Below are 12,984 nucleotides of genomic sequence, written 5' to 3'. Positions count from 1 at the left end.
TTTTTCTTTCATGGTAATTTTTTAAACCTCTCGCTTTCTTGGAAGCCTGCACACAAGCTTGTGATCTTTTCTGCAGAGGACTGAGCATCTGAAACATGCTTTATTTTGATAGAGTCTTGCAGTTTTCTTGCTGGATCCTCTCTGAAGGATATCTGTGAGCTGTGAGACCATTTCAGCGTGATGTAGAGTCAGGGACTGCATCGAGGTGGTTCAAAATGAAGCTTGTTCTGGAGAGTTACTTCACTGTCGCACCTGCCAGAGTTTGGGAAATTGCAGTGCTTGGCTGTTGGTCCTGGCGTGGTGCAGTGTTGGGGGGCGCCAGCAGGTGTGTGGAATGCAGGACGCAGAGCCAGGAGAACCTGCCGGCAGGTGTCTGGCGCCTGAGATGCAGTTTCTACTTTCCAGCGCACGGTGGCGCTTAGGTCTCCCCTGTCGGGCTAGCTGTCTCTAAGGCACCTCAGCCGCCACCTGCAGTCTCAACCAAACCTAGGTGGCGGGATGTGACGGCCCGAGCGTCCAATCGACTGCCAGGCTTTCGGCCACACTGCGGCTCTAGCCAATGGGAGTCGGGGAGAGGCGCGGAGGAGGCGGGCCCCGCGGCATGCCAGGCAGAGGCGCGAGGCCCTCCTCCCGCCTCTCCGCCTACTCCAGCCTCCGCCGCCTCAGCTTCCCGAGCGAGCCCTGCGGCCGCCGGAGCAGCTCCCGCGGCGGAGCAGGAGCCGGATGGTCAGAGGAGCCCGGCAGCCCCAGCAGCCCCGGAGTCGCCTGGCCCCCAGGTGGGGCAGGAGCTGGGTCGAGGTCGGGGTTGGGGATGGGCTGAGGGCGCGGGAGCGGGCCCAGGGGCAGCGGCTCGGGGCCGTGAAGCATTCGGGGCTCCGAGACGGGAGGGGCGGGGGGTTCAGGCTGAGGGGGGATTTGGGGGCGTCCACGGGCGAGGGAGTGGGCTGGGCGGCGATCGCATCCTCGAGGCCGGATGAGAGGGGCGTGTGAGGGAAGGGACGCCAAGGGGTGAGGCTGGGGGCGCCGGGCCCGGAGGGGCAGGGCGCGCGCGCCCCGTGGACGGGCCGTGGAATGCGGGGGGCGCGGGGCCTTGAGGGGCGGGGCTCGGAGGGGCAGTGCACGCTCGGGAGGGGGTGGGCACGGGAAAGGGGAGGCCGGAGGGGCTTGAGGGGGTGACGAGGCAGACAATGAGTAGGTGGAGGTGGGTGGTTTTGGGGAGCGGGGCTGTGACGAATAGGAGCTGAAGATGGAGCGAGGGACCAGCAGGGAGAGCGGGGTTTGGGCAAAGCAGATATTAGGGGAACCGTGAGTCCCAGGATTGCCTGGTCTTGGTAAATAGGGGAAACAGAGCATAAGGCGTTTGTAAGGTCAGGTATGAGCTTAGCCAGCCTATGGTCCTAGAGGGTGGTACACTGAGTTTTTGACTGGCACAGTAGGGCCAGGAAATGTGTTCTTATATGTTACTTTTAGTTACCGTCTTATTTGTTTGGTTTGTAGACTGACTGGCACAGTGGAGAAACCACCTCGAAAACGGAAAAGCAGGTAAGGCAAAATGCCTTCCTATTTTGCTTCGTGTTTTTCCATTTGCTTGGCTACACCTATGCCATACTGCATAGTTATACATTGTCAGTAGATGAAGTTTCTTATTTAGCTCCTTTCGTAATGAATATAACTACATGCAAGATCTTTCTTTTGAGGAGTTCAAAGTACTACCTGTACCGTGTGTGTGTGTGTGTGTGTGTGTGTGTGTGTGTGTAAGGTTATATGGGAAAGAGACGTGGGTAACTGAGAAATTCTAGTTTTTTACTTTAGCTATAATTTCAACTTCTCCACCAGCTCTGTTTAAAAAGCTAGTGTTGGGGTGGAACGAGGGGCTGGCTCATTTGGTGGAGCATGCGACTCTTGATCTTACTTAGGGTTGTGAGTTCGAGCCCCACATTGGGTGTAGAGATTACTTAAAAATAAAATCTTCAAAACAAAACTAATGTTGGGGCATCTGGTTGGCTTAGTTGGTAGAGTGTGCGACTCTTGGTCTCAGGGTAGTGAGTTCAGCCCCACATTGGGCATAGAGCTTACTTTAAGAAATAAATAAAATGTATTAAAAGCTGATGCTCATTGAACATCTGCTATGTGCCAAGTACCATCTGCAGGTGCTTTGTATGTATTATCTTTTGTAATCTCCAAGCACCCCAAGGAGGTGTGTACTCTTTTTTTTTTTTAAGATTTTATTTATTTATTTGACAGAGAGAGAGACAGCGAGAGAGGGAACACAAGCAGGGGGAGTGGGAGAGGAAGAAGCATGCTCCTAGTAGAGGAGCCTGATGCGGGGCTCGATCCCAGAACGCCGGGATCATGCCCTGAGTCGAAGGCAGACGCCCAACGACTGAGCCACCCAGGCGCCCCAGGAAGTGTGTACTCTTATCACTATTTTGCAGAAGAGGGAACTGAGGCACAGAGAGGCCAAGATCACTCGTCTAATAAATAATGGGACCCACATCTGAATCCAGGCAGTCTGACTCCAGAGCTTAGGCTCTTACCCTTTATACTATAATGCCTCTAATAAAGATAGAGTGAAAATAGATTTTTCTTACTGCTTTTTCTTTTATCGTCATACTTAGTACATAGAGTCTAATAAATCAAACCACAGGGAAATAGAAACAGGGCTTAAGTAGTTTGCAAACAAGTGACTTACTACTTGAGTGATGAAGAGCATATATCCATCCCATAAACATTTTTATGTGCATTTCACATGTCAGATACTATATAGCAATTCTGTGTGGTCATGAGAAGATTTCTTCTGCACAGATGTAGGCGGTGGTCGAGAGAAAGTAAGCTACAGTAGTGAGGACCACCAGTAGGACCACTGTCATAGTTAGTACTTGGTAAGTTACTGATGTTAGTACACGGAATACCTCAACAATAAGTAGATAGGAAATGCTGATGACAGAAGTGCTACCAGCCAAAGGTCCTTTGTCATTCTGGGTTTGTATTGTTCAATATGGTAGCCATATATGGCCATAAAGCACTTGAAATACGGCTGGCATAGCTGAGGAATTGAATTTTAAATTTTATTAATTGTAATTAACTAAATTAAAAAACTGGTACTTGACTCACTGGAAAATGTTCAAGTATGTTTGGAAAAATTTGGGTATGTGAATCTACTTTTTCATCTGTAAGTTTTATGAAATCTATATACAGATCAGATATTTCCAGTGAAAATTTAATGTCCAAAGAAGATGTGCTCAAAGTAAAAATACACATGAGATTTCCAGTTAGTATGAAAAAAAGAATGTAAAATTTTTTATTACTAATTTTTATATTGATTGTATGATGAAATAATATTTTAGATATATTGAATTATATAAAAGTACTACTAAAATTACTTTCACTTTTTTTCTTTTTACTTTTCTAACATGGCTATTCAAAAATTAAAAATTATATATATGGGTTACATGACATGTTTTTTTTGGACAGATTTTAACTCATTATCCTACTGCCAGTCTCTTGCTGTGGCCTCCTGACTGCGTTCTCTACCTCAAATCTGTAATTCATTCATCATGCTGTGCACATTAGTCTTGTAATTCTCCTGCTTCAATCCTTCTATGGTTCCCCATTGCTTATTGAACATAATTCAGACTTTTTAGCTTAATGATAAAAAGAGACTACCTTTGGGGTGTCTGGGTAGAGCACCCAGTTGGTTGAGCACCCAGTTCTTTTTTTCAGCTCCTTTCATGATCTCAGGGTTGTGGGATCGAACCCCTGCGTTGGGCTCTGCACTGAGCGTGGAGCTTGCTTGGAATTCTCTCTCTCCTTCTCCCTCTGCCCCTGTTCTCCCTCTCTCTCTCTTTTTTGCCCCCCCCAACCAAAAAAAGAGACTGCCTTTATTTCACTTCTGCTTGTCTTTCCAGTGACAGTTTAATACATGACCATGGAAATGCTCAATAATGGACCTATTAAATGTCTAATATTAAATGACTTAACTTTCTGGTAAATCCTGCACAATGGTTGAATTGCTAAATGTAACTCTATGTTCTATTTGCTGTTCCCAGAACTTATGTTCTCTCTTTGCTTTGGGTTTTTGCACATGATTTCTCTTTCTCTCTGGAATACTTTCTCCATGTTCCTTGGCAAGCTTCTTCCTTTAAGACTCTTAGCTCAAATGTCACATCCTATGTGTGGACTTTCCCACCCTCTCCTTCACCTATCTGCTCTTATGATAGCTTGTGCATATGCTTTGGGCTGCATTTGAATCCTAGCTCTGTCACAGACAAGTTGTGAGATCATATGTAAGTTAATAAACCTCCCTGAGCCTCAGTTCCCTCAGCTGTATATGGAAATAATAAGAGTTCAACCCTGGGGCACCTGGCTGTCTCAGTCGGTAGAGCAGGCAACTCTTGATCTCAGAGTTGTGAGTTCAAGCCCCAAGTTGCGTATAGAGCTTACTTAAAAAAAAATTTAAAAACAAGTCAGGCTCCCTGCTTAGTGGGAGTCTACTTCTCCCTTTCCCTGTGTCGCTCCCCCTGCTTGTGCTCTCTCTCTTTCTCTCTCAAATAAATAAATAAAATCTTTAAAAAAATTTTTTAAAAGAATAATTAAAAAAAAGAAGTCCAACCCTTAGAGGGTTGTAAAGTGCTTAGTATATATAGTGCCTGGTACACAGAGAGTTACACACTCAATTTTATGTTAAAAAAGCAGCCTTCAAATACCCTTCATTTCCCACCTCTTTTCTAAATGTATACAGGCTAAAGGATTAAAAATAAGGTATTAAGGCAAAGAAGAAATGAGAGAAGAATAATAAACCAGTGGCAAAGTTAGTATGTAGACTAGAAAATACTGTACAGTTACTAAAGATGGGTTCCATATTTGGCTTTGAGTTTTCTCAAACAAAGCAAAGAAGAAAATAAAGCTCAACTTCCAGATTCATGGTGTTTATAAAATCAAACACATGTGGTTTTTATTTTTTTAAGATTTTATTTATTTGAGAGAGAGGGAGAGAGAGCACGAGCGGGGGAGGGGCAGAGGGAGAAGCAGACTCCCCACTGAGCAGAGAGCCCCATGTAGGGCTGGATCCCAGGACCCTGGGATCCTGACCTGAGCCAAAGGCAGACGCTTAACTGACTGAGCCTCCCAGGTGCCCCCAAACGCATGTTGTTTAAGAGAAGTACAACTTTTTTTGATTGTAAGATTGCTCTTTGGGTTTTTTAAAAGATTTTATTTACTTGACAGAGAGAGTGAGAGCACAGGCAAGGGGAGCAGGAGACAGAGGGAGAGGGAGAAGCAAGCTCCCTGCTGAGCAGAGACAGCCCCCCCCCCCCCATGCAGGCCTCGATCCCAGGACCCTGAGATCATGACCTGAGCCGAAGGCAGACGCTTAACCGACTGAGCCACCCAGGTGCCCCTTGATTGTTAGATCTGAGAACAGTTTTTCTCACTGGTCTTCATGGTGGGGACCCTGTGATTATGTGTGTGTGGTGGGGAATCCCAATAATAAACATAGTAGTGAGTGTTTAAAGATTGCTTCTTATAATGCTCACCATTCCAGGTTCATGTAATGCCAGTGAACATTCTCCAAAGAGCTAAATCAGTGTGTAAGTATACAGCTCACCGATGACTTGACTTGGTTCAGAGATAAACAGGGATGAAGAAGCTGCAGGGATTCTCTTTATTCCCAGCATCTAGATGAGTGCCCGGCACTTAGAAAACAGTTGGTTGAATTATTGAATGAATGTGTCCTTAAATACTTCTCTATGAATATTATTTCCTTCTTTTAATTAAAAAAAGTTTTTTATTGTCTTTGTATTTTTAAGTTTATTTATTTATTTTTTTTTAGTAATCTCTCCACCCAGCATGGGGCTTGAATTTACAATCCCAAGATTAAGAGTCACATGCTCTTCTCACTGAGCCAGCCAGGCGCCCCTAAAACTATTTTCTTAATAATACTGAGACTTTACCTGCCTTTTTTCCTATTATCCACTCTCATTCACAGTGGAGTTTTCTGAGGCTACAGTTAGGAGTGATTTCACTTCTGAGGGCTAATGGAATGTTTGTTTCTGTAGTACTGTGATTAAAATTTTTCTTGCACAATCTAATATAAATATCGATGGGTATACTCACAAAGGTAGTTTTCAAGAGTTGTTAAGGGGCTCCTACGATCAACAAGTTTGAGAGCTCTGTGAGAGAACATATCGTGAGAAAGATGAAATTGTCCTTCACTCTCAATTCTTGGGATGCTCCTTTAACAGTAGGTCCCTCCTTGAGGCGCCTTTCCTTCCTTTGGGTGTTTGACACTTAAGGGTCCAGATTTGCTGCTGCTGGGAGTCCCCAGCATGGGCTTCCTGAATATTACTTCTTGTAACCAAGTTTTAGTAAGCAACAGGCAGCAATGAGTTTAGGCTTTTTATTCTTAGTCGAGAATCACGAGAGCATGTATTTTGCATGTCTGATTAGGTCAGACCCTGATCAAGTCAGGATTTGGACCTGAATGGACAGCCAGCATACATACATCACTGAAGAGGTCCTGTGGGCAAGACCATGATTTTTCTCAGAAAGCAGTTCTGGAATTGCTCTAAAAATAGCATACAAAATGACTAGTGAAGGCCCTAAAGATGGATTGTAAAGAAGGGATGTAATGATCATAGCCAGAAATTTTTTATAGCTGTTATTATCAGTTGCATACTTTGGTCATAAAAATTCTCAATATCAAATGGAATGACTTCCTGATGAACACTTCAAGATGAATTAATTGTTGAATTTGGTCTTAAGCATCCCTTGAGTTGGCCTGCTGTGTAGAGTTGTTGACTATTATGCTATATATCCTATTACAGTTGGGAAAATGGTTGCCAAAAGTGTCATTTTTATTTTAGGATAGTTGCTGTGAAGTCATTCTTTTTGATAGACATTAGTTAGTGGCTGAATTTTTTTTTCCTTAAGTTTTTGTTTAAATTCCAGCTAGTTGGGGCGCCTGAGTGGCTCAGTCGTTGGGCGTCTGCCTTCCGCTCAGGGCGTGGTCCCGGCGTTGTGGGATCGAGTCCCACATCAGGCTCCTCCGCTGGGAGCCTGCTTCTTCCTCTCCCACTCCCCCTGCTTGTGTTCCCTCTCTCACTGGCTGTCTCTCTCTGTCAAATAAGTAAATAAATAAATCTTAAAAAAAAAAAATTCCAGCTAGTTAACATATAGTGTAATATTAGTTTCAGGTGTAGAATTTAGTGATTCAACACTTACATACAATACCCGGTGCTCATCACAAGGGGACTCCTTCATCCCCATCACCTATCGAACCCAACATTCCCCCGCCCTGCACTCCCCCCACCCCCATTATCTTTTGAGAACATTCCTAGTACACACCAAGCTATAATAATGTTTAAGAGGAACTAAGATAATTTGAGATAAGCATTTCATACACTACTCTTATTAATTCTTCCTGTATTTTTTTCCTCACTAAAACTTTTCTTTATCTTAGTACATCTTTGTATCCCTAGCACTGAGTCGGTGCTCAATAAAACTATAGTGAACCAGTAAATGAATTGGTAGCAAGAGGGAGTTAGTGTAGGTTGAGGCTTTAGTGGTCCAAAATACTGTGACACTATTTAAGGACCCTGATAAACTGTACTAGACCGAAAGGAGTTTTAAGATTAGGAAATTTGATCTCTACGTGGTTTTGGAAAATTCTGAAGACTTCAACATGTCTGCTTAATAACGTTTTGGTTATGAGAGTATCCTCAGATCCTGTCAGGAACAAGACCCGTTTGTCTGGATAGGATTCATGTTGATTAAATCTTTACTGTATGATTTGGGAGCTTTTTTTAGTGATGTGTTTAAAGCAAAGAGATATAAGCATTTCGATGGTATATGTAATTTGTCTAAATTACATTTGAATTCTAAAAACATCTAAATGCTCTCTAGTCCTGGGTCCCAGGGATATAGACACGAGTAAGATTTGGCCCTTGCTGGGGTAAAACTCATGTAGTAGTGGAGAAGGCAGACCCAAACAATGGGACAGTGTAATGACTGTGTATACAAAGGGTTTACAGTAATTGTGCATACCGGTAGTGAGGGCACTTTCCACAGACATTTCATCTAGGCCTTGGAGGTTTTTAGGAGGTTACTTTGGCAGTAGTGTGACTATTGAAATGACAGAGTCGACCCTGGATGGACTGACTAATGATGAGGTCTTAAGTGAATTGAATTCAGGACCTGAACCAGGGCAGTGCCAGGTGTGGAAAGAAAGGTGTCTTTAATAGTTTGGGCCGTGGTGTCAGTTTTTAGAGATCAAGCAGTGATTCTCAAAAAGGGGCAGTTTGGCCTCCCGGGGGCATTTGGCAATGTCTGGAGACATTCTTGGTTTTCACAACTAAGGGCATCTAGTGGGTGAGGCTGGAAATGCTGCTGAACACCCCACGGTGTGTAGAGTGGCCTCCCACATCGAAGAATTATTCAGCTCAAATTGTCAGTGATGCTGCAGTCGAGAAATCCTGGACTAGAGTAGACTCCCAGCTCTTCCAAATACTGCCTTTGGGCTCAAGAACAAAGTGTAGATTTAATCTCTGAACCTGTTTGCCCTTTTGCAAAAAGCAGGTGTTGACAGTACTTCCCTTGGAGGATTATTGCCCCCCTCTAGTAGCATATAAACTGTGTGAGTGCAGAGATTTTTTTCTATTTAAACAATAGATTCATTGAAGTAATGAATGTAAAGTACATGATAACAGTTACCTGACATGCATTAAATATTTAATAAATGATACCTGTGGCTGTCATTAGTTTAAATATTTTTATTTTGCCTTTCCTTCTAGTCTTTTTACAACACATGTTGATTGAGGTATTATTAGTGTTAAAAAAAAGCGTACCAATTTTAAGTATGCAATTTGATGAGTTTTGATAAATGTATACAGTTGTGTAATCACCCACTTGTAATTACGATCTTGAACATCGCCATTGCTGCCCTCCCCACCCCCACATTTGCTCCTGTTGCCTTGCAGGCATGATTTTGGGAACCACTGATTTTTTTTTCCCTATTATGATAGCTTTGTTTTTTCTAGAATCTCATAGAAGTAAATCATTCATTAGATAGTCTTCTGTGTCTAGGTTCTTCCACTTGGCATAATGCTGTTGAGATTCATCCCTGCTCTTGTTCATAACTGTAGTTAGTTTCTTCTTATTGCTGAGGAGCAACGTATGTATATTTTTACATTGTGTGATTTTACCATAATTTGTTTATGCATTCACCAGTTGACAGCCATTTGGCTTGTTTGTGGTTTTTGGCTAGTACGGATGCGTCTGTTAAAGAACATTTGAGTTAAGTCGTTGGGCATACAGATATGTTTTCATTTCTCTTGAGTAGATAGAAGCCTACGAGTGGACTTGCTGGGTCTTATGGTAAGTGTATATTTAACTTTTTAAGAAATTGCCAGACTGTTTTCCAAAGCGGCTGTACCATTTTGCATTCCCGCCAGCGATGTTTGGGATTCCACATGCTCCATATCCTCGCCAATATTTGGTATTGCCATTCTTCTTCTTTTAAAAAGCTTTATCAAGGTATAATGGCATACAATAAGCCACACGTATTTAAAGTGTACAGTTTGATAAGTTCTGACACACGTATATACCCTTGAAACCTTCACCATTGCTTGCCATTCTAGGGCTGTATAGTGATGTATATCATTATGTTTTTAATTTGCCTTTAATTTGATCACGTTGTGCATCTTTTAATGTATTTATTTGCCCTTCATAAAACTTCTTTTGTGAGGTTTCTTTTCAAATCTTTTGTCTGTTTTTTATCAGTCGTTTGTATAGAGTTATAAGGGTTCTTTATTCTGGAAACAAATGTTTTGCAGATATTTTCCCCCAGTCTATGGCTTGCCTTCTTTTCTTCACAGTACATTTAGCTTGGGTAATAGGTCGGATGGCAACACTTTTAATCGAGATAGCAGAGACAGAAGCAAATTTGGAAGGGTAAGATTATGAGTTTATTTTGACTATATAGAGAGTTCATCATCTCTCACCAGGCTGGTGGAAGCATGGGTCTGGAGCTGAGAAGGGAGTAGGGCTTCAGATACAGAGTTGGAAGTCAGCAGTAAATAGTTATCCAAGTTATGCAAATGAACGAAATAACCGAGGGAGACCATCTTGAGCGAAATGTGAGGAAGAGTAGAGCGTTATAATAACATGGTGTGGAAATACACCAGTCTGCTTTCTGTTTTTGGCATGTTCTGTCTTTCTTTGCAGTATTATCTGTCCATTGCAGTCTTTCTGTGTATAGTCATCAAACAAGTCGCGTTTACCTCTGGGAGAGAGATCCCTATACTCTGTGGTGAGGAGCAGATTCTGGAAACCGGGTGAACATTTTCCAATTTACACTGAAACCCAGGAACATCCGCTAGAGAGTTTGCATACGATAGTGTTTACCTTAGTAACATCCCTACAGAAATGCAGTGGTTTCGGTCAAGCTGTTCCTTACAGCACGTGTCAGTGAAAACCTAGGACATACCAAAATGCAGTTCTGCAAAAACAGATTTTACAGGGCCCAAGATATGGACAAAGTGGTAAGCATTTTCATGGTAATATTTGACTCAAGAATAAAACCTAGACTGGCTCAAGCAGTGATTTTTTAAGGGTGTTAAAAAATGAGCCCAAAGATTCACTGGGACTAATTCAAGGGCTCCCTAGAGGGTAGGAGGAGGCAGAAGAAAGTTAAACAGCCTAGCCTCTGAGGCTCCACTTAGTCTGTTTGTCTGTCTGTATCTGTGTTTTTAATATGGAAAATTTCAAATACAGACAAAATTAGAATGCTACAGTGAACTTAAATTGTTCATCCAGCTTCAATAATTATCAGTTAAATCCTGTTTCATTTATATACCCTCCTGTAACTGAAGCATATGCCATACATCGTATTCATCTCTAAATACGGTAGTATGTGTTGTTGAAAGATAAGGACCCTTTTAAAACTCATTACCACGATACCATTGACAATAACTTAAAAATTAACAGTATTCCCCTAGTACCATCAAATGTCTTGTCAATGTTCAGATTTCCACATTTGGCTAATTGTTTTTTAAAATGTCTGTTCAGGGTGTGTGAGTGGCTCAGTCGGTTACACATCCAGCTCTTGATTTCGGTTTGGGTCATGAGATTGAGCCCCATGTTGGGCTCTGTGCTCAGCGGGGAGTCTGCTTGAGATTTTCTCTCTCCTCTCTCCTTTTGCCCTCCCCCCCCAAGTAAATAGATCTTTACAAAAAATAAATAGAAATAAAATGTCTGTTCAAATCAGGATTCAGGTCAGGTTTGTAGCTTGCAATTTGTTGATTAGATCTCAAGGTCTTTTAAGTCTGTAGTTTTCCCACTCTTTTCCCCGTGCTGTTTATTTGTTGAAGGAAGTATGTTTGTTATTAAGAGTTTCCACAATCTGGGACACCTGGGTGGCTCAGTCGTTAAAGCATCCTGGGATCGAGTACCACATCGGACTCCCTGCTCAGCCGCTCCTCCTGTTTGTGCTTTCTCTTTCTCTCTCTCTCTGACAAATAAATAAATAAAATATATTTTAAAACGTTTCCCACAATCTGAATTTTTAATTTATTAAAAAGTTGAGGTATGATTTATATACAATAAAATTTATCTATTGTAGTGTACAGTTTTATGAATTTTGACAAATGCATACAGTTGCTTACCCACCACTGCAGTCATGGTCTAGAACAGTTCCATCACCCCCAAAATTCCCTTCTGTCCTCACTGACCACTTGGCAGCCACTGACCAGTTTTTCCGTAGTCTGAATTTTGCTGGCTCTATCCCCATGGTATCATTTAGCATGTTTCTCTATTCCCTGTATGTCTTATAAAATGGTAGTTACAACTAGTTCTAGACCTTTGATGATTTCAGGTTTATTTTATTTTTTATTTATTTTGGAGAGAATACCTCATAGGAATGGTGTGTACTGCCATCAAGGCTCCTCCTTTTTTGATGTTAGGAACCCATAGTAATCAGTGTCTATATTTATAATTTCATTTGGGGTTATAGATGGTCCCATTGTGATTCTCTCATTTTTTCTTCATTATTAGCTAGATTACTTCTATAAAGAGAAGTTTCCCTGTTGACTCTAAAATTTTTTAAATTTTATTTTTGCGATTAACATACAGTGAAATTGTTTTTTATGTGTGCAATCCCATGAAATTTGAACACGTGTAGATTCATATAAGCACCACTGCAGACAGAGTACAGAACATTGCCGTTACCTCAAAAACCTCTCTTGTGCAATCCTGTTGCAGTCACCTCCTCCTTGCATCCCTGCTCCCTGGCAACTGATCTGTTCTCCTTCCGTTCATTGACTATTTGATTTTCCTTAAGTGCAGTGAGTAAAAGGAAAAGCAGGATAAATGCTTCTTTGTCCCCCACTTTTTTTTTTCCTTACCATATTTCAGTATGAGTTTGTTTTCTAGCAAACTCCAAAGGCAACTGGCTTGCTTGCTTTCTTTTTTGTTTTATGAAAAATATTATCAACTCATAGATTTGAACATATTTGATGAATTTCAATCCATTATGATTATTTTTCTTACTGATGTTCACATTGACCTAGCTTTACCCAGTGGAATCCTCTTTAAATTGGCTCCTGGGTTTTTGACACAACTCCAGTAAACTTTGATAGCTTCCTTGCTTCCTGCTTAGACAAGGTATTCCAGTCCCATCTTGTATGTTTCCTGCTCAGACCTAGAATTGGCCATTCTCCAAACAGACCTGTTTCTTCTGGCATCACTCTGTTTCTATCTGTTTATATCCCGAGACTCTATTTGAAAGAAAGGACTGCACAACCTAAAAGTATTTTGAAAGCAGTGAATCTAGAGGAATGGATTATATATTATGTTTTTCAATAATCCTTCATAAATATATTTATAAAATTTAATATTTACATTTATGATAAATGTTGAGTAGCACACAGTTGGGAGCTATATTTTAGGTTAAGATCTTGAAATACAGGTAATCTATGATGCTGAGTATGG

The 12,984-nt window shown here is 41.8% G+C and overlaps 1 protein-coding gene across 2 annotated transcripts in view; it reads left to right on the top strand.

Moving 5' to 3' along the window:
* Positions 1–606: 606 nt before the first annotated feature.
* The window catches only part of SCAI (suppressor of cancer cell invasion), a 126,831-nt gene continuing 114,453 nt past the window's right edge, over positions 607–12,984 (top strand). Inside the window, exons 1-2 of one of the 2 annotated variants that reach the window (XM_040631877.1) lie at positions 607–776; positions 1,498–1,542. In XM_040631877.1, coding sequence (XP_040487811.1) covers positions 724–776; positions 1,498–1,542 — 98 coding nt within the window. In that variant the 5' untranslated portion in view covers positions 607–723. The remainder of the gene's footprint in view (positions 777–1,497; positions 1,543–12,984) is intronic. The other variant, XM_040631878.1, reaches the window with a different exon arrangement.

This window comes from Ursus maritimus, unplaced genomic scaffold (assembly GCF_017311325.1).
Source record: "Ursus maritimus isolate PB19 unplaced genomic scaffold, ASM1731132v1 scaffold_17, whole genome shotgun sequence".
Taxonomy (NCBI): Eukaryota; Metazoa; Chordata; class Mammalia; order Carnivora; family Ursidae; genus Ursus; species Ursus maritimus.
This window is presented reverse-complemented; position numbering and strand designations above follow the sequence as displayed.